Source organism: Terrapene carolina, unplaced genomic scaffold (assembly GCF_002925995.2).
Source record: "Terrapene carolina triunguis isolate 2854851 unplaced genomic scaffold, T_m_triunguis-2.0 Scaffold18, whole genome shotgun sequence".
Classification (NCBI taxonomy): Eukaryota; Metazoa; Chordata; order Testudines; family Emydidae; genus Terrapene; species Terrapene triunguis.
Window position 1 is genome coordinate 10,030,873 of NW_020664369.1, and position 26,456 is coordinate 10,057,328.

General features: G+C 42.0%; 1 protein-coding gene across 2 annotated transcripts in view; it reads left to right on the forward strand.

Annotated features, from left to right (window-relative positions):
* LOC113407119 (tudor domain-containing protein 3) overlaps positions 1 to 24,482 on the forward strand; it is a 259,992-nt gene extending 235,510 nt beyond the window's left edge. The window contains exons 13-15 of one of the 2 annotated variants that reach the window (XR_003899863.1): positions 15,964 to 16,098; positions 22,026 to 22,077; positions 24,250 to 24,482. Coding sequence is in view for 1 of the 2 variants with exons in the window: in XM_026655218.1 (XP_026511003.1) it covers positions 15,964 to 16,083 (120 nt within the window). In the remaining variant the exon portion in view is untranslated. The remainder of the gene's footprint in view (positions 1 to 15,963; positions 16,099 to 22,025; positions 22,078 to 24,249) is intronic. The other variant, XM_026655218.1, reaches the window with a different exon arrangement.
* Positions 24,483 to 26,456: the final 1,974 nt, after the last annotated feature.

A 26,456-nucleotide genomic window follows, 5' to 3' on the forward strand; every position in this document is an offset into this window, starting at 1 on the left:
TTTCTTTCTTTCTTTCTTTCTTTCTTTCTTTCTTTCTTTCTTTCTTTTTAAACAGCTAAACCTTGCCTAGTCTTTCAATACTGACCTCTTAGATAATTGGCCTGGCGATGATGGGTGGATTACAGGATTTATATCCAGTGAGCTAATTAGAATCTATCCTATTAATGCATGGAAGCTGCAATTTTGTACAAAAGATGTCAGGAAGAACAGGAAGAGAAGGAAAGCCTGGACCCATTAGAAACACTTGGTCTTGGCCTTGAAGGAATTTTAAGCAGCCCAGAGTCTTTTAAAACTGAGTTGGAAGGAATCTGTGTGGTCTCTCCAAAGAGAAGGTTTCCCAATTCCTTGTTTTCATAATGTGTTTGGCCAGGAAGGGTAGAGGGAGATTCACCTGATCAATCTAAATTTGTCTAGGACTTCCAAGTCAAACTTCAGTACTCTAAATACAAAGGCAGAAATAAATGTGCTACAGATATTGTGCCCAAAGTAAACAGGTAGGTAAAACCTTTTAGGATCCTCTTTGACTTTCTAACTAGAAAACATTGTCTTAGGAAACTCAAGTGTCTAATTATATAGGTGTATACTGGTTTTGTTTATGAGAACAACAATCCAGAGTTTAATGACTGAAGCCACTATACTGAAATAATTACAAGAGAAGGTTTACAATGTTCTGCACAATAAAGTAATTCCTACTGTGCCATTGGATACATTGCAAATGTAATGGGCTATGTGAAACAGGCAGGGTGATCTAAGGTAACACAGAGGTGCAGATGTGTGCAAGGGCAGAGATGTGGATTTCTTTCTTTTTATGGACTTAATGCTGCAATGTTTCCATGTGTCATTTCCACATGTGCAGGCCGTGCTATGGTCAAGGCTTATGTGAATGATCCATGGTATTTGCATTGCTCCAAACCGCATCAGCACAACAGACTGATGCCATCCCATTCATTAAGATACAAGTCATTTGCTAGTCAGGAATTAAGACTACCATGAAGTTATTTCATTAACATGCTGTTACACTTGATTTTTCATGTGGTCTCATATGGATTTCTTTGTGTGAAGTTTGTTAAATTTTGAAAGGTAATTTATGTGATTTATGGGAAGGATATTCAAACTCGGGTTAATCATACAAATCAGGCTGAATTTTTTTAGTATAATTGCAGATATTTTACTTTCTGCATAATTTGTCTTTTATGCAAATTAATCTTCTAATTTGAAATTAATTACAAATGTTTTGAAATGTACAGTTATAATAGTGTTAGTTTTCGCTATTACCTCCTCTCCCCCCTTCCTATCCTTTTAATTTATCTTGTAAGAAAAACAAGCATATAGCAATACAGTTATTTTGGTTATGGTTTTATATTCTTTCTAATCCCAAACTCAAATTACATTCTCATCACTGTGTAATATCATGTTTTTTCCCAAAGTGACTATTGTACAATCCCATAATTCTTAATTAAATGAGCTTCTAAACTAAGCTTTTGAGTAAAATGAAATGATATATCATAATCTTTCAATGCTCTGCAAAAAACATCTGATTGATAGGGCTTTAGAAGAAGACTGAAGATATGTCTCTTAGATTATATAGAGATAGAAAAATGTTTTGGTAGGTGACAGTCTAGTTGATCTGCTGAACTGATCATTTTAATCCTGCTGAAATTTAAATTGTGGTGTTAATTGTGTGTTATGGTGCCTACAGCCTTGGACAGATGTATTTTTAGTTATTTTTAAAAATCAAATAAATTTCCACGCATCTACAGCCTCAAAGTAATGATCCAGATTAGCAACTGTGTAGCACAGACATACACTCCTGGGCTATCTTGTCCTTTATAATAATATCTGTATTTTGAAGAGTATTACAGTGCTGAGGTGGCCAGATCGGTTTAACCTTTCCTGTTAGATTAATGGATACAAGTGTGTGTTTTGTTAATACATTCGTTTATTTGAAATTTTAGATTTACCTTCTGGTTTAAGGCTACTTGAAATTGCAATAACACTTAAGGCTGTTAAAACAGTACCCTGTTAATTTTTATAAGCCTTTTGCCTTTTATTCAAGACCTTTCAAGGATTGAGGTTTAATTTAGTTTTCTTCCCTTCCTCTACCCTATGAGTTTGTGGCCTTCTTTCTCCTTGGCAAAAAACTGCCTCCTTTCAGGGTATGATTTAGATTGTAATACTTCACGCAGGATACTCCATGCAATACTTCAGGCCCTTAAGATAGGCTTTTAGAGATGGAGAGCAGTTTGCTAAGGAGCTAAATATTTATGTACTGTAGGAAATTCACATAATGCTAGTGCAAATACTGTATGATTTATTTTGACATTTTTTCAAAGAAATGAACTATTGTAAATAGCTAAAGAATGCTAATATGCTCCACCCTCCCTCTCCTACACTGATCCCAAATAGTTATAACAATAGTTGTTCTTGGAGTGCTTGCACATGTTCATTCCAATGTAGGTGTGTGCACACCCAATACACAGTTACCAGAAGTTTTTCTTTTAGTGGTATCTGTCAGGACGGTTCTAGTGCCCCCTGGTGCTGCACACTCATAGTACCGGAATGAGGTGCCCTGCTGAGCCTGCACCCTTCAGTTCCTTCTTATCGCTCATGACAGTTGCTGGACCTTCCCTCGTTGTTTCAGCAATCTTTTCCAGTGGTTTCCTCTCATTTGTTGTGTATATAGTTTTTAGTAGTTAGTTAGATGTGTGGAAATTTATTTGATTTTTAAAAATAACTAAAAAGTAGTTTTAGTAAGTTTAGTAGGTAGAGTTCTTGGACACCTCTACACTTTTTGGAGAGGCTTATCGACTTCCCAGTGCTGGGATATGTCTCGGTCACCAGACTTTAAGCTCTGCTCTTCCTGTGGCAAGTCGATGCCATTGAGCGACCCGCACTTGAGTTGCCTCAGCTGCTTAGGGGAAGCTCACAGGAAGGATCGCTGACAGATCTGTAGTGAGTTCAAGCTCTGCACCCAGAAAGACCAGGCAGTGAGGCTGAAGACCCTGATGGAGGCAGCACTGAGACCAGCATCAGAGTCGCAATCACACTCGGCACTGAGCATCTCCATTTCGGTACCGAGCGCACATCCCACCAGTAGGGACTCTCAGCACCGTTCCTCCTTGCCAGTGCCTAAGGAGGCATTGCAAGCACCAAGACAAAGTCACTCCCTGGTACCAAAAGGGAGCAAGCAAGGGGACTGGGACAGTGCGAGACCTGTGTCAGGCCGCTCTTCCTCCCCAATACCACTACAGTCCCCACCAGCGGCACTGGCACCCACGCTGATCTTGCATACCTCAGCAAGGAATGCACCATCCTCCAGCAGACAGTGTACCGGGCAGTTCGGGGTACCATATGTGCACATATGTGGTATGACATGCGAGGCTGTGGCTCAGACCTCACCATGCCTGGTTGGCCACAGTATACTTTCCTTCCAGACATATCTGGACATGATGCTCACCATTCCATCTCGAGTCCTCGACTCAGTGACATGGTGGTTGGATTGCCACACAGTCTATGTGGGAGTACCCTTTGTGAGGTGCCGGCCATCCACATATCTGGTCTCTGATGCCTCGGTGCTGGGTTGGGGAGTCCACCTGGGGCATCTCAAGACCTGAGCCCTGTGGTGTTGAGAGGAGCTTTCACTCCATATCAGGATCAGGGAACTCAGGGCAGACCTCCTGGCCTGTTTTTGGCCCACATCAGAAACAAGACAGTCTTGGTTCTCACAGACAATGCAACAGCCATGTACTACATCAACAGGCATGGCGCAGCTCACTCCTCCCCCCTCCCCATGTTGGGAGGCAGTCCGTCTGGGAATTCTGCATTTCATATTCAATCAGCCTAGAAGCATCTTACCTATCTGGTGCACAGAACCAGCTTGCAGACCGCCTCAGCAGGTCCCTTTCCAGTCACCACGAGTGATCCCTTCACCCAGATATCACAAGGGATATCTTCCAAGAGTGGGGGACTCCCCATATAGACCTGTTTGCCACCCACGACAACCGAAAATGCCAGCAGTTCTGCTCCCTAGGGGGTCACAGCCCCAGGCCTCTTATGGACACCTTTCCTGTTAGCATGGATGACTTCCCTGTTCTATGCCCCCCCCCCCCCCCCTCCTACTGACTCACAAGGTTCTGATGAAGATTAAGCAGGACCGAGCACGGGTCTTCCTGATAGCTCCGGCGTGGCTATCCTTGTACGCCTTTCAGTGGAGGCCCCAATCCAGCTTCCGCTGCACCCAGACCTGATCACACAGGACCATCACCAGCTGCTCCACCCAAACCTCAGCTCGCTTCATCTGATGGCCTGGAACCTTCATGGCTGAACCCTGAAGAGCAGGCTTGCTCATAGCAGGTTCGTAGCATCCTTCTGGGCAGTAGAAAACCCTCCACTAGGGCGACGTACCTGGCATAGTGGAAACGATTCTCCATCTGGTTTTTCCATCACAGAGTTCTGCCCATGCAGTTCTCATTGCAGCTTGTTCTGGAATATCTTCTGTTTCTGAAGCAGTAAGGACTGGCCTTCTCTTCAATCAAGGCTCAGCTGGCAGCCATTTCAGCCTTTCATCACAGTAGGTCGGTTTTCTCACACGAAATGGTAATTCATTTTCTCAAAGACCTGGTGAGGATATTCCCTCAGATAAGGGAACCAGTTCCCCCCCGGGCCCTAACCCTTGTCCTGTCAAAACTAACAGACCCGCCCTTTGAGCCACTAGCGACATGCTCTCTGTTACACTTCTCTTGGAAGGTGGCTTTTTTGGTGGTCATTATATCGGCCAGGAGACTGTCAGAGATCTGAGCCCTCACCTTAGAGCCCCCATATACAAACTTCTTCAAAGATAAAGTGCAGCTATGCCCACGTCCAAAGTTCCTCCCGAAAGTGTTTTTTCAATTCCACTGCAACCAATCAATTTTTCTGACAGGTTTCTATCCTAAGCCACATGCAGATAGGGAAGAATAACGTTTGTACTCCCTGGATGTCAGACGGGCCCTGGCATTCTGTAATCAGAGGACCAAACCATTCTGTAAATCAACACCGCTTTTCATAGCGATAGCTGAAAGTATTAAGGGGCTCCCCATCTCCGCTTAGATAATTTAATCTTGGATCACATCATGTATCCAGGCATGCTATGACCTCGCAGGGGCCCCCCTCCACTGAACCCGACTGCTCATCCCATAAGGTCTCAGGCTTCTTTGGCAGCTTTTCTAGCTCAAGTTCCTATCCAAGATATCTGAGGGCTGCAATCCTTGGTGCACATGTTCTCAGCGCACTATGCCATCACTCAACATCTAGAGATGATGCCCACTTTGGCCACGCTATGTTGCAGCTTCTCCTTGAACTCCAAGCCACCTCTGGTGCAACTGCTTGTGAGTCACCTACATTGGAATGGATGTGTGCAAGCACTTGAAGAGGAAAACTGATTACTGACCTTTTGTAACTGTTGTTGTTTGAGATGTTGTATATGTCCATTTTGAGACTAGGGGTGTAAAATATTAAACAGTTAAATGGTTAACTGGTAAGTATTAGTCTGACCATTAACCCACCCTAACCATTAACCCCCTGCGCACCGGCCGGAGCAGCCCCAGCTGCGCCAGATGGCTGGAGCAGCCCCTGCCCCTTTCCCTTTAATCGATTACCCAGTTAAACGATATAGTTTTAATCATTTAAATGGTTATCTTTTAAAATGGTATTTACATACCTATCCAAGACCCACCCACCAGCCCCTCTCTCAGAGTGGTTGGTAAGAAGAAACTGCAGGGTACAGTCTTGGCAGGGCCTCTTATACCGGCGCTATGAATGTGCGGCACCAGAGGTCGCTAGAGCCAACCTGATGGATACCACTAAGGGAAAAAATTCTATGCTCACGGCACGCACTCACCTACATTGGAATGGACATGTGCAACACGTCTCAAAGAACAACAGTTACAAAAGCCAGTAACTGTTTTTTTTTTTTCTGTTTGTGCATTTAACTGATTGCTTTGTACCTGCTTCGGCCTTGTGTAATTTTCCTTATGTATTCATTATTATTATTATTTAATATTTGTTACAGTAGAGTCCGAGGTCCTGACTAGGGCCCATTGCAGCAGGGTGTGGTGCAAACAGGTAGACATGATCCTATCCCAAAGGGCTTACAATATAGGGAAACAAACAACATACAAAGAGAGGGAAGATGGAGACAGTCAAATATATACAATTTTAATATAAGTATTAGGGGCAGAGAGCAAATGAGAAACCTCTCTGTTTGTGATGGAGAAAGAAGATAAAGAGTTCTGGAGGAGGTGGTAGATCATAGAGGATCATGTAGATATTTGTAAGAGTTGGCAAGATCTTGTACAGAAAAGGAGAAGAGGGCAGGCGGGATCTTGGAGGCAGTCAAAGTTAATAAATAATCAATTGTGAACATGACTCAGTGAGGCTGGAGAAACAGTGTTGTTAGTCAAGGCATGTGGCATAACTGAAGGAGGACAGCAAATTTGTAATATAAGGAATTTATGTGGTCATAGAATCATAGAATATCAGGGTTGGAAGGGACCTCAGGAGGTCATCTAGTCCAACCCACTGCTCAAAGCAGGACCAATCCCCATACAGATTTTTGTCCCAGATCCCTAAATGGCCCCCTCAAGGATTGAACTCACAACCCTGGGTTTAGCAGGCCAATGCTCAAACCACTGAGCTATCCCTTCCCCCACGGGACCTTCTCCAGAGGTGTTCAGGAGCAGCAACAAGGAAGTGGATCTTGGAAATGCATTCGTGACCCAAAGGATGGACTTTGTGCTGGAAGAGGAAAGACAAAGAGGAATGGAAGGATCTGACAGCAGATTCCACAGATGGAGATGAGTTAGAGAGGCAGAGAAGTCCTGGGCATAAATTAATAGGTAGCTAGCCATGAAAGAATAGATGGATGGGCAGTGGTCAAGGAGGTGAAGTGCTGGTGGCAGAGCGGGAATGTAGAAATCAGAGAAGGAGATATACATAGTGAAGATAAGGTCAATCAAGTGGCCATTTTGGTGCGTGAGACAGTTGTTTTAGCATTTGAGATCAAACAAGGAGTGAAGGTCAGAAGGCAAGCAGCTAACAAGGGACAAGACATCAACACATGAGGGTGGGAGATTGTGAGCAGAGGCGGGAGAACCAGGTATTGGAGAGAGGAAAGAGATTGGGAGGGGATGCAGGGAAAGAAGAGGGAAGAGTCAGATGGCGTGTTGTTTAGTAAATTATCTCTCTGTCATTATCACTTGTTACAAAGCCTCCTTTTGTGTCACCCAAGGCTTCAAAGAAGAGGGAGAAATGGTGGTGGGGGGGTTGTTTTTGTTTTACATTTCACTACAGACTGTATTGTAGCAAAGCTAACTGAATTGGAATGTGTGCACCTTCAGCTCTTCACTATATTTATAATGGAATGACAGTACAGTAAAATTTGTCTTACTCAATTTTTAGTTTTAATTTGGACTGATCAGTTGTGTTTCTGGGGTTCCAAGGACCAACAGCATTAAGAACAGAGGCTTTGTACAAGCCAGGTATTGTGAAAACTCTCTTGTTATACCTTATCAATGACCTTTACTCTGAAGTGCTTGTCATCCTTACAACGAGACCCCATTCATTATGGGTGAAAGGTAATTCATTCTTTAATTTATTTAGTCTGGGTGTTTTTTGAGGAAAGACTATCACTCCTGTGAAATGTGTAGTGTTTTTCATGGTATACGCAACTACTGAATAGCTTCAAGCCTGGCTTAGGCTGTTAAAATGAGATGGCTGATTCACTACACTCATTTGAAAAATACTAGAATACATTGCTAAACCTTCAGCCACAATTCTGTGCAGTTTAGTCTGTCTGTTCCAGAGAAACCTACATTTAACAGACAGACCAGGTTAATTCTTCACTCTTAAGAAGGGTAGTCTTTTTATTTTAGGGTTGAAGACTTTGGCAGGGAATTGTAGGAAATCTCAGATTGCATCTGACTTCATTCTCTTGGCAAGTAAATAAATGTATAAAAAACTTTTTGCTTTTAGTTCTGCTGATTCCGTAACTTAGAAAGAAAGATTCACTAACAAAAACTGAAAATTGGCAATGATGAAAAAATCAGGAAACTTTCCTATTAAAGTTTTCAGCATTTCAAAGTTTAAATAATTCCACACTGACAGTAGTAAATGTCTGATTATGGTATAAAATAGGGTTTCATGGTTTAGGTCCTAAGACTTACTTCACTTTAGTTTGTTATATTGTAGATCTTATTTTCTTTCCTGTGGAGGGTGAAAAACCTTCTGTATTTCATATAGCTCAGTGTTGCAGAAATGAAAGTGGGTTAATTAGGTGCTGAAATGTCATTGTTAACTGTGTTTGCTTTATCTGCAAATTTAGAATAACCAACACTGATACATACTAAATTTGTTTCCAAGAACATGAATCTAATGACAATAATACATAGTTTGGTAAATAGTGGAGAGTTCTGTGATTTGTGACAGGTGTTTCCCCCTTTCTAGCACACTCAGTTTTTTTGGTAAGATTTTCATAATACAATACAATTACACAGAATGATTGACTGGAGGCAACCTTGTAGGTGGATAGCTGAAAAGGATTTCATTGCATAGGCCATTAAACACATTTGTTTTGTCAAACATATTTGGTAACAGTTGTTGAACAAACTGTATTCTTGGAAGGTTCTCTTCATCCATTACGTTGTTTTCCCTGGTCCCACTCAGTTGTTGTCCAGTTAGTATCTACGATGGAAGTTTTAATTTGTCACTAACAAAAAGAAAGAAAGAAAGGGTGCAATCAGTCAGAGAATCTTGGCATGAAAAGAAACTCTTGGTATTAATTATATTAGTCTGTCACGAGGATTTAGAGTAGTGTATTGTTCAGGGGTCATATTTATTTGAACTGTGTTTTAACACAGAAACTTTTTAGAGGGTAGAGGAAGGAGATGCAACATGGATCGTACAGGGGCTTGTGAATAGGCACAGTCACATTTTTTAAACTCAGGAACTACAAGGAACAAGAGGGTATAATGCTGCCAGTAGTTCTAGGGCAAGGGCAGGGGCAGGGCAATAGTCCTTAAACTACTTCAGAGTTGGCCCCAGGTGGGTCAAGTGCCTTCTACTGTCTGATGCCTCAGTACATGCTGACCTTATGCTCCAGGAGGTATTCTGCTCCGGGATGATTCTAAGAGCTTCCTCTTCTCCGACCCCAATTCTGCAGTGTCTGAAAAGCCATGATCTAGCCCTTTCTTTATTGCATTTTCCTTAGAATGAATGAGGGAGACCTAAAGGGAGGTACTTCAGAGATAATACTTTGCTTTTCTATAGCATCTTCCATCCATAGTCAAAGTTTTTTACTAATTAAAGTTAACTGAGAGTTGCAACACCCCTGTGAAGTAGGGAAGTATTTTATCCCCATTTTGCTAATAGGGAAATTGAGGCACAAAAAGATTTAAGTGACTGGTCAGAAGTCAAAAAGGAAGTTGGTGTCAGAACCAGGAATAGAAACCCAATCTTCTGACTCCCGATTCTCAGACTTAACCACAAGACCAATATAAAGCATCTGTTAACGAACTAAAATATTTCAAAACACGGTTACATCACAGAATTGAGAACATAAAACTACAGCTGTACCTTCATAAACACTGATCAACTTCTGTGCAAGTGAAACTAATATTCCAGCTCTGTCTCGTACTGAGAGCTATCAACTATATTTGTTCTGTTGCAAGGGATTATTTGAGGGCTAAACAATTGCCGGACACTTTCAGAGATGAACTATTGAAAAATAGATACAACTTTAAAGAAAGGCTAAAACCTTTACAGATAACAGAAGGCGAGATATCCAAATCCACAGTGTCCAACCTACAGTCTCTGAAAATTTTTGACTAAGGCACAAAAGGTTATGCTATAATGCTAGCTTTCACTCCTTATGGGTTTAAACTGTCTTTTAGTCAAGACAATGTTTTTGTTAATTCAAGTAATTTGTTTATCCTTGAGATTAAATAGGAGCAGGTGTTCAAATGATAAAAATAACCACCCTTTTGCCTGCTACTCCATGTTCCTACATTTGTCCTTCTGCTCTTACAATAATTAATGTGAAAAGTTATACATCACTAATATGTCATTGCAAAACATTTTGAAATACTTTGTATGCAAGACAGATTAAAATAATCACCCTTCTTTCCCTTTCTTCTTCACATTCTCTTTACTTCTTTTCTCATTATGAGTTTGTGAGAAATTGATGTTGCTAATGTTATTTCATGTTATGAAGAATGTTACAGTATTAGGTGCAATATGCTGTGTATTGATTTGAATGAGCTTTTATGCCAGAACCCATTTGTTCTTTGCTTTTGGTGAATATGGTGAATCCATAAAATGTAAAAAAAAAAAAAAAAAAAAAAAACCCTACATGTCCCTTCTATGTCTGTACAGGAAATTCTGTTTTCTTCTCTTGGCCCTTCTTCATAGGGCAATCAAATCCATTTGTGCCCTAGGAAACTTAGCTGTGTCCAAGAACCTAGTTTATACAAAGGGGACCTTCATTTAAGCAGCTGGACAGCTAAAAAGGAAAAATCTTTGAAAATAATATGCATTTCTAAAATAACCTCCAAATCATTCAGTCTGTTTAGAAAACAGATTACAGATTCATTTCCATTTAACTCTTTGTTAACTGCACACTGCATTATAGGAGAGGAAAAGCATGATATTTCGGTTCTAAAGACTTTTGGCTTCTTACTCAACTTTTAAGAAACCAGTACGTCTGCCTCCTTAGTTATAGTATTTGACAGAATTAAAGATGCTTTTTCTTCCTCTTAGTCTTTCTATCCTAGTTCTCACTTGTCTTCTTTATTGGTATTGATTTATATTCCTATTCATTATGAGGAAAACAGCCAGCAAGAGAGAACCAAAAGTGATCTACTCACTATGCAGGACTCCGTTTCCTAAGTGGCTTTCTTAATACACCTATTCCGCCTCTTGAGCTAACATTTCCCTGTACCCCTTTAGTTCATAACTTTATAGGGCAAAAAGCTAATAGTCTCCTCTAGTTTGTGTTCAGTGCTGGGTAACATAGGATTAAGGGTTGGGATCAACCAATAATGTCCCCCTTTTCAACTTTTCACAATCCCACTATCCTGTTTGTCTGAAAAACTCCTCAGTACAAAAATAACTGTTTTCTTGAACTGAATGTGCTGTGTTTGAGCAGGGGATTCCTCTTTGAGGCATCAAATCAGAAATGAAAGCAACCTGGGTTGGTCATCTTGCCAATCCCCAGAGCAAGATTGTTTTCTACAGTACACTTAGTGCTTCATCCAGGCTAGTTTTAGTACCCCAAGAAATTGAGCTTCCACCACCTCCGGTGGGAGATTATTTAACAGTCATAGATTCATATATTCCAAGGCCTGAAAGGGATCATTGTGATAATCTAGTATGTGATCTCCTGTATAAGATAGGCCTTAGAACTTCCCCAAAATAATGCTTGGAGCAAATCTTATAGAAGAACATCCAAGTCCTGATTTAAAAATTGTCAGTGATGGAGAATCCACCACAACCTTTGGTAAATTATTCCAATGATTATATTACCTTGATGGTTAAAATATACTCATGTCCAGTCTTAATTTGTCTAGCTTCAACTTCCAGACATTTGATCATGTTATACCCTCCTCTGCTAGATTGAAGAGATCATTGTTAAATATTTGTTCCCCATATAGATACCTACAGATTGTAATCAAGTCACTTCTTAAACTTCTCCTTGTTAAACTAAATAGATTAAGCTTTTTGAGTCCATCACTGTAAGACTTGTTTTCTAATCCTTTAATGATTCTCATGGCTGTTCTCTGAACCCATTCCAATTTTTCCATATCCTCCTTGTATTGTGGATACCAGAACTGGATACACTATTCCTGCAGCGCTCACACTAGTGCCAAATACAGAGGTAAAATAATCTCTCGACTCCTCCTCAAAATTCCCTTATTTATGCATCCCAGGATCGCATTAGCTCTTTTGGCCACAGCATCACACTGAGAGCTCATGTTCAGCTGATTATCCATGATGACCCCCCAAATCTTTTTCAGAGTCACTGCTTCCCAGGATAGAGTTCCCCATCCTGCAAGTGTGGCTTTACATTCTTTGTTCCTAAATGTATACATTTAGCTGTATTAAAGCACATATTGTTTTCTTGCACCCAGTTTACCAAGCAATTCAGATCACTCTGAATCAGTGACCAGTCATCTTCATTATTCACCATGGTTTCATGGTCAGGATTTTTTCCCCTCATATTACACCAAAATTTTCCCTTTGTCATGGCATTTCTCTTAATTCTTTGAGTGCTTGCTCATGTCGATTCCATTCTAGGTGCGTGCGTGCCCATGTGCACAGTCGTTGGAGATTTTTGCCGTAGGGTTGGCTGTAATGCCCTCTTGAGTACCGCACTAATGCGTTTGTATAATAGGTGTTGCTGACCCTACGCCCTCTCAGTTCCTTCTTACCGCCCATGACGGTTGGTCAGAGTGCCTTGTCTTTCATCGCAAGAGCGTTAGCAGTTCTTTCAGTCCATTGTTCTGTCTCCTTTGTTGTTAATTGATAGGCACTTAGTTAGATCTTAGGGTCATCTTTGCCCGAAGCGGGCCTGGCAGCCAAAGAGGAAGTAGGCCAACCAGCACTGCAGATGCCAAGCCAGGTGACGGACCCAGCCAAGGCCCCGGTATTAATGGGGAAACCGGTTATGGGACCATCCCCTAAAGCAGTGGAGCATCCCCGATCCCTGGACCGCAGCATCAGTCCCCATCACCACAGCCTCAGACCGCGGCACCGCAGCCAGTCCCCGATTAGAAAACACAGGGCCCTGATGTCAAGGTCTCCACTTGCAAAGCATGGGACACCTGAGTCGTGATGCCGATCCCCGTATTCATGGTACTGTCGGGCCTCCCACCAGAGTTCTCCACAATGCAGATCATAGCCTAGGTGGTCTCCCAGGCGTTGAGCCCTCCCAGTTCAGGATTGTTCCCGGTCGCGGAACTGGTCTCCGGCTCCTTGGTACCACTCTTTGGACGGGCACCAGTCCTCACCCTCTCCTTACCAGTCGCCGATGAGGGTCAGTCAGCGGTCACCGGAAGGAACATGGTCCAAGCCTGAAGGGGAGCTCAGCCCCTCGCCTATAAAAGGTGAGTCGCCACCGGCCTGTGAGATCGGCATGGCTGCTGCGGTGGTGGCAGCATGGAGACAGGGGCAATGGCCTGCTCAGTTGCAGTACTGGCACCGGTGGGGTGTACCTATTATGCCAGTCCCGTTCTCCCACCGTTCCTCCCAGGCTGCATCGGACAAGCTACCCCTGACACAGCCAGCATCCAAGTCAGAGCATGGTGCCGAATCCGACGCCAGGGCAACACAGCAGGCCCTGACGCCCAAGGAGCAGCCCCTCCCCCTGCTGTGCATTCATCTTTGTCATTTCCGGACAAATCAGTGATGGGCCCCATCACAAACGAGCAGCCCCCCCCCCGACGACTTCAAGGAGCACCAGGGCCTGCTCAAAAGGGTGGCTGCCAACCTTAACTTAGAGGCGGAGGAGCTAACGGAGGAGTCCGACCACCTCTTTAATGTTATACCCTCCTCCACTCCGGCCCGGGTCACGTTGCCCATCCACCCAGGGGGTCCTTAAAATTACCAAGTCTTTGTAGCAGACCCCCTCTTCCATTCTACCTACCTCCAAGAAGATGGAAAAGAAGTACTATGTCCCTGCAAAGGGATTTGAGTACCTGTCACCCGCCCTCCAGTGGGATCCCTGATCATTTCTGCCGTCGATGAAAGGGCCAGGCGAGTGGCACACCAAAAAATAAATGCCAACAGGCTGGACTTGTTTGTCAGGAAAAGTTATTCAACAGCCAGCCTGCAATTTCGGGTGTCTAACCATCCGGCCCTGCTAGGCAGGTACAACTTCAACCTGTGGGACTCCATCAGCAAGTTCAAGGAGGGCCTCCCACAAGACCGAGCCCAGGAGTTTGCCGCGTTGGCGGACGAGGGCAAAGCAGGGGCAAGAAGCATTCTCCATTTGGTCTGGAACATTATGGACTTGGCGGCCAGGGTAGTCCCCTTCACGGTGATCATGAGGTGCAGCTCTTGGTTACAGTCCTCTGGGCTGTCCCAGGAGATGCAGACTACTCTTCCATTTGAGGGAGCAGGGCTCTTTTGGCAGCTGACCAACGCACAGCTCCACGGCCTTAAAGATTCCCGTGCCACCCTCCGTTCCTTGGGTCTTCACACCCCCCAGCAGGCTAGAAAGCCGTTCTATCCGCTGCTGCCTCCGCCTCCATCAAGGTCCCAGGGTGTCCCCCCGTCCAGCTCCTACAGAAAGATGGATAGACACAAAGGATTTAAATGGCGTCACCCTTTGTCTTCCCCTTCCTCCTTCCAGCCTTGTTCTTCCACAGGCCAAGGAAGCCGAAGCAGGTGTTTTGAGGATGCGCCCTAGGACGGCACCCCAGTCACTTCCCAGGATCCACCCCCCTGCTCTTTCCTCAACCACATGCTCCCCTTCCTGTCGGCCTGGTCATGACTGATCTTGGACTATTGGGTGCTCAACATAATATGTTCAGGCTACACCCCAAGTGCCTATCCAGGATATCTGTAGGGCGGCCACCTGGTTGTCTGTCCACATGTTCACCTCCCATTATGCACTTACCCAGCAGGCCCAGGATGATGCTGGTTTCGGTAGAGCAGTACTGCAAGCCGCTATACTGTGAACTCTGAGCCCATCTCCGAGGATACTGCTTGTGAGTCACTTAGAATGGAATTGACATGAGTAAGCACTCGAAGAAGATAAAATGGTTACCTACCTTTTCGTAATTGTTGTTCTTCGAGATGTGTTGCTCATGCCTATTCCATTACCTGCCCTCCTTACCCCGCTGTTGGAGTTGCCAACAAGAAGGAACTGAGAGGCCGTAGGGTCAGCAGCGCCTAATATACCAATGCATGAGTGTGGCACTCAAGAGGGTGCGACAGCCCACCCTACAGATACCACTAAGGCAAAAATCTCTGACAACTGGGTATGTGGGCGTGCACACACCTAGAATGGAATGGACATGAGCAACACATCTCGAAGGACAACAGTCACAAAAACGTAGGTAACCATTTTTTATATCCTCTTGTGCCACTCAAAATAATTCTTCCCCATTCTTAATGTATACACCCTTTAAGTTTTGTAGACAGCTAACATTTTGCACCTTAAAATATTTCTTAGAGAAGCTATATATTTAGCTCTTTTTAATCTTTTCATAAATCAATCTCTCCAGCCCCCTAATTATTTTTGTTGCTCTTCTGTGAACGCGCTGTAATTTGTCAATATCTTTCTTGTTTTGAGGTGCCCAGGACAGAATGCAATATTCTAGGTGTGTAATTACTTCTCTATGCCATTACTTGGTACCTTTGAATATACAGAGGCTATTTTTATTACCACTGCACATCGCAAATTCATATCTAATTTGCTGTTCACTGTTGCTTGTTGGCCTCTTCAGAATTGCTCCTTTATGGATTTATACCTCTTGTTTCAGATCTGTATTTCTGGACATTTCTCCCCAGATTTCTTCACTTGCATTTTTCCATGTTGAATTTCTCTTTGTTACATTCTCCCCATGTTTCTAATCTCTCAAGGGCCAGTTTCTCCAGCTTTCACTGGTTTTGGCAAAATTATCTTGCTTCTTGATTATGTTGCTTGTATGACTTTTGGAAAAGGATTTGAACTTTTATACATGTATGTCTCTGCTGCAAGTCTCTTAAAACCTTTTCCTGCTGTTTCTGATGTCTAGTTTTGAAACTTTTCAATTTTTTGCTATTTGATTTCCTAGTTTTGAAAAAATTTGAAAGAGTGATCCATTATGGCAGTTTCCATGTCATGGTAGTTTCCTGAGTGATTATCAGCATAGACGCAGCAGTTTCTATTCGTATATAATGCATTCATTTACTCTCTACATTTAAAACAATGCTGTTTACCTGCAGGAGGAGGAGGAAGATACTTATGAGCAAACTCTAGAGTTCCGCAGAGGAGGTGATGGTCAGCCAAGACGGTCCACACGACCAACCCAACAGTTTTATCAACCCCCAAGGGCTAGAAACTAATAGGAAAAATAAAAGGTAAATATGTAGTAGTGACATTTTATTTGTGGATTTCAGTTTCAACAAAAGTGCATCCATTGTGGCAAAGGGTATGTACCTTAGTGTTATAATATGACCTGTTCAAAGTTACCATAATTAAAAAGAAAAATAACTTTGTGGGATTATTTTCTGAAGCTTTGTTGAGTGTTGAGTTGCCAGTTGTGAGCAGGTTGAAAAAGTACAATAAATTATAGTAATTTCTATTATAAGGTACTAGGACCAAATTACAATGTAAAGTTCCTAGGGGAAAAAATGGGTGTTTCTTATAAAAAGTCTTATTAAAATAAGTAAGCAATAACACATGACATGGCCTGCTTTATATTGTAATAATGGCATTTTTCAGAAGTATTATGCGGCATAAGCCAAAAATCCACACCTAGAAATGACTGTTATTACAGCTTTATGTATGTACTAGAGTCTTTTAGTGTCGTTGTAAAATACTTGTTTTAACAATTATACTAAATTAAAAAGTTTTATATTTTCCTTTTAAAATATTTTATCAAGTTGATAATAAAACAACCTAATATGTAATCTTTAAAATAAAGATTTACTATTCATGTCTGTTTTTTCAGAATCAACCCTTTGCAATCAGACAGAAGAAAAAGCTTTTACACAACAAATTTTATACTATTTTCCTTTGATTTAGCTCTTTTTCCCCTTGACTATAAAGACTCAGTATCTTTTTGGTTGTAAATTGTGCATACATAGGGTACAATTCTGTAGACAGAACATAGATAGATGAAAAATATATTTGGCATTTTTGTCACTGAATGTTTTTCTGAGGTATACCTGAATATTGACAGCAGAGTGGGGGCTGTCCAGTTTATTGCACTGAATGCAGCATGTATGTTTGCCTGCCTTGTGGGCAGGTGGCATATGTGTGCACAGAGGTGGATTATGGGTTTGTGAGGCTCTGGGCCAGAGGAAGTGCGGGCCCCTCCCCACTCCTTCCAACCTGCAGTCCTCTCCTCTCCCTGGCGCTCCTGCTGGGGAAATGGGGTCGAGGCATAGGGGCTTCCCCTGCTCCCTAGCAGGAGCCCCAGGCAGGCAGAGTGGGGCAAGTCGCTGCGCCCTGATCCTGCTCCCCAGCAGGAGTGCCGGGTGGGCACAGCGGGTCGGGGTACAGAGGCACCCTAATTGGCCCAGGCTCCTGGGCACGGACCCCATTGGCCCAATGGCTAATCCGCCACTGTGTATGCATTCGGTGCAAGGAGATCATGGCTCTCAGAGACTGAATGCAGACTCTTGAGACCAAAGTGACTGAACTGGAGGAGATAATAGAGACAGAGGTACATAGACACAATGTTCTGGGACACAGTAGAGCAGTCCCATGCCCAGTCTGACAGCCTCTGTGCTGTTGAGAAGGATGAAAATCTTGGGGAAGGAGAACATCAAACTGGAGCAGAGGGAAACAATCTCATAGTTGGGACCTTACTTCCAGATGATGTCATGGTATCCTCTCTCACTGAGGATGCCCCTCCTAGGTGGGAATCCCAGTTATTAGGAAAAGGCAGATAATAGTAATGGGAATTCAATTATTAGAAATACAAATAGTTGGGTTTGTGATGACTGGGAGAATCGCATGGTGAATTTCCTGATGAGTGCAAACGTTGCTGACCTCTCAAGATATCTAGATAGACTTATGTGCACTGTTCGGGAGGAGCTTATGGTTGTGGCACATGTAAGTACCAGTGACATAGGGAAAGGTAGAAGAGAAGTCCTGGAGGCCAAATTTAGGCTTCTAAGAAAGATTAAAGTCCAGGACCTCCATGGTAGTATTCTGTGAAATGCTTCCAGTCCCACACACATGGCCAGTTAGACAGGCAGAACTTCAGAGTCTCAATGAGTGGATGAGATAATGGAGTTTGGAGAAGGGATTTAGGTTTATTACGAGCTGGGGAACAATTTGGGAAAAGAGGAATCTATACAGGAAGTATGAGCTCCACCTAAACCAAAATGGAGCTAGACCGTTGACATGCAAAATTAAAAAGGCCATAGAGGAGTTTTTAAACTAAGGGCAGGGAGAAAGCTGACAGGTTTGAAGGAGCACATAGTTCGAACAGACACATCCCTTAGGGGAGGATTTATTAATGGGGATACTCTATATCCTAGTGAAGAGGAGAGGAGAGAAGTTGATAAAGTACATGTAGGAATTGAAGAGAAACAGACAAACAAAAGAGTCCCATTCCATTACATCACATGAAGGCAGACAGCTAAATATTGAGAGATTTCGTAAATTCCTGAATATAAATGCAAGAAGTCTAAGGGCTGGTCCACACTAACCACCCAGTTTGAGCTAAGATACGCAACTTCAGCTACGTGAATAACGTAGCTGAAGTCGAAGTACCTTAGTTCGAACTACAAAGTACTTACCGCGGGTCCACACGTGGCAGGTAGGCTCCCCCGTCGACTCCGCGTACTCTTCTTGCGGAGCAGGAATACCGGCGTCGACGGTGAGCACTTCCGGGATCGATTTATCGCGTCTAGACAAGACGCGATAAATCGATCCCAGAAGATCGATTGCTTACCGCCGAACCCGGAGGTAAGTATAGACGTACCCTAAGATGGGTGAACTTGAGTGTCTGGTATTGAACTAGGACATTGATATAATGGGCATTGCAGAAACTTGGTGGAATCATGGTATTGGTCACGCTAATACCAGAGTACAAAATATATAGGAATACCAGTGTAGGTCACGCTGGAGGGGAAGTGGCGCCATATGATCCAAATTAGCTATTACTACTCAAGAAAGAGACCTTGGAGTCATTGTAGATAGTTCTCTGAAAACAGCCACTCAGTGTGTAGCAGCAGTCAAAAAAGCTAATAGTATGTTAGGAACCATTAGGAAAGGATAGATAATAAGACAGAAAATACCATAATGCCACTATCTAAGTATATCCTACATCACCACCTTGTATACTGTGTCCAGTTCTGGTCGTCCCATCTCAAAAAAGATATATTACAATTTGAAAAAGTACTGAGAAGGGCAACAGAAATAATTAGGGGTATGGAACAGCTTCCATATGAGGAGAGAGAAAAAAGACTGGGACTATTCATCTGAGAAAAGCAACAACTGAGGGGGCATATGACACGAATGGTGTAGAGAAAGTGAATAAGGAAGTGTTATTTACCCCCTCACATAATACATGACCAAGAGGTCACCCAATGAAATTAGTAGGCAGCAGGTTTAAAACAAACATAAGGAAATACTTCTTCACACAAGATACAGTCAATCTGTGGAATTCATTGCCAGGTGACTGCTCCTGTTCTTTCCTATTCAGATGCCTATTCCTTCTGTTCCATGTCCAGTTACCCAAAGTCTCCTCTCAGATACATAGGTGAAATTTCTACTGAAATCAGTGTTGTCTTCCTGTGTCCAAGACTTCTGCACTCCAGCCACTTTATGAGCAATGTACACAGCCAAGTAATTTCCCCTTTTTATCGACTCGCTGAGCCCAACAAAAAGTCTCTACGATTCTTGCATTAGAGTCTAGGCCTCAATGAGCCTATCGTGGAATTGTCAGGTGAAAGGATACCTGACTTCAGCACAAAAAATAGCACATAAAAATCTTCATTGTGGTATGAATCTTTAGCGAAGATCTCTTTGCAGCTATAGTTTATTAATTTATTAATAGTGTATTCTTTTAAAATTGAGATGATTCATCCTCAGAAAATGTAACTGGCATCTATGCTAACAAATTTAAAAGACAAACCATACAAACTCTAGACCCCCAAAACGCATGATGTTACTAAATTAAAACAACAATGCAGTGGCTATTAACAGCTGAGTTATCAAGCGTGCCCCGCTTGTTAGCTTTTTTCTTACTTATGGATCTAATGAATCCTTCAATCTTTAAATGTTGATCAAAGGTTGGTAATGAGTGAAGTGAGATGTCTTAAATCGCATCATGTTTGGTGAGCATTAACCAGTGAATCTTTTTCACTTGCCTCTTGTTTTCTTGTATGTTTGTTTTTATTAAGCAGTACTTAAATTTGTGGTTGGCTTCTGCTGTCCTCTTCCTCCTTCACATGGCTTGGAGTATACTGCTCTAAGTTCCGTTCCAGGGGTTGGCAACCTTTGGCATGTGGCTCGCCAAGGTAAGCACCCTGGCGGGCCAAAGGTTGCCGATCCCTGTTCTAGAGTATGTTTTCACTGCAGTTAATCTAGACTATAACTAGGGCCCTACCAAATTCATGGCCATGAAAAATGCATCACGGACTATGAAATCTGGTCTCCCCTCAGGAAATCTGGTCTACTGTGTGCTTTTACCCTTTTGTGTGCTTTTATGATACAGATTTCATAGGGGAGACCAGCATTTCTCAAATTGTGGGTCCTGACCAAAAAAGGAGTTGCAGGTGGGTCACAAGGCTATTTTAGGAGGGTTGCAGTATTGCCACCCTTACTTCTGCACTGCCTTCAGAGCTGGGCAGCCAGAGAGCAGCGGCTGCTGACTGAGGGCCCAGCCCTGCAGGCAGCAGTGCAGAAGTAAGAGTGGCAATACCATATCATGCCATCCTTACTTCTGCACTGGTGCTGGCTCTGGCTCTGCCTTCAGAGCTGGGCTCCTGGCCAGCAGCCGCCACTCTCCAGCTGCCCAGCTCTGAAGGCAGCGCCGCAGCAGGAGCATTTGCAGAAGTAAGGGTAGTAGTACCATAACCCCTCCTATAATAACCGTGCAGCACTCCCCTTTCTCCTCCCGCCCCACCTCCTTTTTGGGTCAGGACCCCTACAATTACAACACTATGAAATTTCAGATTTAAATAGCTGAAATCATGAAATTTATGATTTTTAAAATCCTATGACTGTGAAATTGACCAAAATGGATGGTGAATTCGGTAGGGCCCTATCTATAACCTGGGTGTTGACCCAAACCACCTTCTGTCCACACAGAAAAGCCTCTAACCCAGTTTTGAGGGTGCTTTAAGACAGATTAGCAGGCATGGCTTTAGCTTGGGTTTCACTTCAGCCTGGCAAATCTGCCTACTTTGCAGTGAGAATGCAGGATAATCAAACCTGAGCGCTGTTAGTCCTCCAATCAAATCACCCAGTTCCATCTGGGCTGTTCTACTTGTCTTAACAGCTCCTTTCTTCTGCACTGCACTTCTGCACCCATGTTTGCCTGCTCCATTTCTGCTGCATTTCCACACCATTTGAATAGAGATGCCATCCAAGAAATCTTTCCTCCATGCTGCCAATTGGTCAGAAGCTGACACCAGGCTTCTGGTAAAGCTGTGTGTGTGATATCAGTAAGACCCATAATTCAGGGAATGTACGCAGAATCAACAGTTCTATGATGATAACTCTGAGAAGCTGGCAGCAGAGGGAATTGAGCAGGTGGAATCTCAGTGCTGAGACTAGTTCTCCCATAATAAATTGTGCATGAGTTTATAGAGTGGCACAATTGAATGCACTGCATGGGATATCCTACTAGAAATCCAGCCCAGGGCACAGGCTGATACAGCACCATTGTGGACACAGCCACATGGGTCTGGCATGGGTAGGGTTTTGCAGTGGGGATGTTCCACCCATAGTCTGCAATGAACATCCCTAGGGGGGAGGGATAGCTCAGTGGTTTGAGCATTGGCCTGCTAAACCCAGGGTTGTGAGTTCAATCCTTGAGGGGGCCACTTAGGAATCTGGGGCAAAAACAGTACTTGGTCCTGCTAGTGAAGGCAGGGGGCTGGACTCAATGGTCTAGGAGATAGGATATCTCCATTAATTTGTAAAATTTAATTTGTGTTTCTGAGGCGAAAGGACAAATACTTTTCTTTTCTGATGCTAAAATACCCTGCTTTCTTGGGGATTATTCCTTTAGTTTTGGCAACTGGGCATACAAAATTTATTCCTGGTTTGTGTCTAGGTGATAATTGAGCTAATTATTGACACCCTGTTTAGTGTTCTCTAGAGATTCTGTTTTGATAGCCCAATATATTTACTGAGAAATTTGCTGAGAAAAGGTGAGTGAGTCACCGACACCAGAAATTTCACAGATAATTAAAAATGCAAACAAACCTTTATGTATTTCCGAACCTCGTGGGGTATAGACAAACCTGGATTCTAAATTAACTGTAGCTGCTGAGGAAAAAAAAGACTTGAGTGTTGTGCAAAACTTAATAAAAACCCTGTTCAAAGTTCAGTGGCTGTCGATAAAGCTAACAAAATAGGAAATGATAATGAAAATACTGTATTTTCATTATATGAACTGATGGTACAATCTGTCTTGGAATACCATGTTCAGCTGTGATCACTCTTACTTCATAAGAGATATAGAAAGAGTAATAGAAGTCCACAGATGGGTGAGGATAATGGTTAGAGGCATGGACAATCTTCCATAAGAGAATGATTGAAAAGCTTTGGGATTGTTTAAAGAGATGAAAAAGAGAGAGTTATATTTGGTTGCTCCTTCTTACCCTTCCTCATATTGCAAGAACAAAAGGATATTTAATTAAAATGAAAGTCAACAAATTTTAATCTACTAAAAAGAATCTTTGCTGCGAGATAAATCCTGGAGTTTCCCGTTGACTTCAGTGGGGCCAAGATCTAATCCGTATAGTTTAATAGGATTCAAAAAAGGATTAGGCATTTATATGGATAATGGGAACATCCTCAGTTGCATAATAGGTGAAAATACAGGCTGGGAGGCGATAGTAACCCTCTATTTCACAACATAAGCAAACCACTAACTGATGGGACTTAGGAAGAAACTTCCCCAATGAGTAGATTATTCTGTAATTGTTTACTACAGGGCTCCTTACACCTTCCTTTGAAGCTTCAAGTACAGGCCAGTGACAGAGACAGGATACAGGATTAGCTGGACCTGCTGGTCTGATCCTGGGTGGCAAATACGATCTTCCTAACGCTTTTCTAAAATGTCAAACATGGGATTTTTTTTCAGGATCTCTCTAAATTAAGTGGCTATATTTAGGTGGAAAAATATCTGCACAACAAAACAAACTTAAACACGCTCTATCTATAGTTAGTAATTAAATTCTGCAGAGAAAATTGATATATAATTTATTTTAAAAGAAAATAGAGGATTTTTTTTTAAAAGGTGTCTCGTGAAGCTGAATAGTTTCTCAGCATGTTTTGTCATCTTTTAAGAGACAGTCCTAATAATATGTTTTAAATATCACTATACTTCTTCTTCACAATTTAAAACATTATTCCTTAGCTGAAGAAATCAGATATTTCCTCTCCTCCAATTCTGCACAGAAGCTGTTTATTTCAAAATTTGCTCAAAAAGATACATCCAATAGCTATTTCTCGCCCAAAACGTGGGGTTATTGGCCAAATGTAATAAATGGCCACTGGCAGCTTAGACTGTTACACCTTGGCTAATGTTACCAGTCCCAATGCAGTTCAGTCTTAATGTACTTGTATTTATGCAGTTCAAATATAAAATGTAGTGGGGTTATGCATATCCAATATTCATTGTCATTACAACTCATTATGAAACTATATTATTTGCACGCTGACTAATATGAATCTTGACTTGCACTAGATCAAAAAATTTTGCTCTCCTTGCCTATTATAATGTAAAATCTCGGTAACTATGACTAAATATAAACTGTTTACTTTTCCAGAAATGGGTTAGACTTTTAACCATCTCAGTAGTAAGCATTTGTGCTTAATTTTAGAACTTTGTGGTCACTAATCTGTTTGGATACTGAAGTGTATATCAAAGTTCTCTCTATTTAACTGAGTTTACTAGGTTTGCTTTGTGGAGTTTGTGATGAGTCCAACAGAATCTATAGAGGAAATTGGCCTGTCTGAGGTGTAGGCAGGTGAAAAAAAGATCAGCTTTACATTGCAGTAGACGGGTTTTCAAACATGACAAAGACATCCATCAGACAGGCCCTCTTAGTATCTTTTTCAGGTAGATCACTATGCTGCTCTCTGTGCGTTACATTTGGGGGGGGGGGGGGGGGGGTTGTTTTGTTTTGTTTTGTTTTTTGGTAGTATAGTAGCAGTCATGTCTATTGCATTGGAGTATAACCTTCAGATTTACTCTTCTAAAGGCTTATTTCTCTAAGTACAATAGAATAGATATGTACTCTTTTGGATGAAAAATAGAAATTGTACAGAAAACAGAGAGCTTTGTAGCTTATGTATCTTATTTTTTCATTTAGCAAATTTCTTGGGGGGAAAAAAGTCATCAACAGCCCCCCAGTGCTCGAGACTTCTAGAAGAACTGCTGGCTTTTCCTGAGGAACAGGATACAAGAAAGATGGCTGGTGTGAGCAGGAGGAATCCACAGCTGACCAGCACCCGAGATTTTTTTTTAAAGTTCTTAGTTGTATGAAGCAAAATACTTTTTACATATGAAAAAAGCAAATTGTTATTGCTCCCATCAATAAACCCATGGTGCACTATTCTGTTCTTTGCCTTATATTTTACTTATCCTTGGATATTACTTAAATTTCAGTATGATCCTTTTTATTCATTTGGAGTAGACTTTGCATCCAATCCTGCTTCCATTAAAGAAAACAGCAAAACTCCTACTACATTAAATGGAAGCAGGATTGGGCCCTTAATATTATTTTATTTTTCTAGAATAACCATTCTAAAACTTGTTAGAACATCTCCAGTAATTATTGTAGAGTGGAATCATGGACTGATTCCCACACAGCTTGGTATGTTTCTTTTCCAAAATTACCTAAGGCCAAAGTTATGACTTTGCATGCTATGCTGTTCACAAAATGTGCTTAAAAGGCTAATGAAGGATAATTGGTCAGTATTTCAACAGTAATATCCTAAATAATTTTAGCCAAACATTTCCTTTTAAAAAATTGATTGTACTTTGCTGTGGAAACAGATATTGAACGTGGCACAGCAAGGTATGCCTTTGCATCAAGGTACTTTTAACTGGGCGTACAGCACCAAGGACAGACTCAAAGGCACAGGAGAACACAAAGTACACTTGAACTGTTGAATATTAAATTCTCACTTTTTCTTATAGTTTCACATTTTGCTTTTATTGCTTCAGTTACTGTTGGAAATGTTTTAATTAATCTTCTTTGAAGCTTGACAAAGGGGCCCCCTGTGGGGAAGGCTACATTTCACTTTAATCCTTATTGCAGAATGGGTGAAATTTTATCCCTGTGCAGAGAGGCAGTACAAGACCTATGCACCACCCATGTCCCATGTAAGCCTTATTTTGATGGCTGAAGTGGGACTGAAGTGGTGTACAAGGGCAAGAACAAGTTAAAAATTACTTAGACAAGGTAGATGTCTTCAAGTCACCAGGGTCTGATGAAATACATCCTAGAATACTCAAGGAGTTGATTGAGGAGATATCTGAGCCATTAGCGATTATCTTCTAAAAGTCATAGAAGACGGGAGAGATTCCAGAGGCCTGGAGAAGGGCAAATACAGTGCCAATCTATAAAAAGAGAAATAAGGACAACCTGGGGAATTACAGACCAGTCATCTTAACTTCTGTACCCGGAAAGATAATGGAGCAAATAATTAAGCAATCAATTTGAAAACACCTAGAAGATAATAAAGTGATAAGTAACAGCATGGATTTGTTAAGAACAAATTGTGTCAAGCCAACCTAATAGCTTTCTTTGACAGAGTAACAAGCCTTATGGATAAGTGGGAAACAGTAAATGTGGTATATTCTGACTTTAATGAGACTTTTGATACTGTCTCTCTCATGACCTTCTCATAAACAAACTAGGGAAATACAACCTAGATGAAGTTACCATAAGGTGGGTGCATAACTGGTTGGAAAACTTTTCCCAGAGAATAGTCATCAGTGGTTCCCAGTCAAGTTGGAAGGGCATGTCAACTGGGGTCCTGCAGAGATCAGTTCTGGGTCTGAGTCTGTTCTATATCATTATCAGTGATTTAGATAATGGCATAGAGAGTACACTTATAAAGTTTGCAGACAATATGAAACTGGGAAAGGTTGCAAGTGCTTTGGAGGATAAGATTAAACTTCAAAATGATCTGGACAAACGAGAAATAGGATGAAATTCAATAAGGACAAATGCAAAGTACTCCATTTAGGAAGGAACAGTCAGTTGCACACATAGAAAATGGGAAATGACTGCATAGGAAGGAGTACTGCGGAAAGGGATCTGGGGGTCATAGTGGATCACGAGCTAAATATAAGTCAACGGTGTAACACTGTTGCCAAAAAAAAAAAAGCAAACATTCTGGGATGTATTAGCAGGAGTGTTGTAAGCCAGACACAATAAGTAATTATTTCCCTCTATTCAATGCTGATTAGGCCTCAACTGATTGTGTCCAGGTCTGGATGCCACATTTCAGGAAAAATGTGGACAAACTGGAGAAAGTCCAGAGAAGAGCAAGAAAAATGATTAAAGGT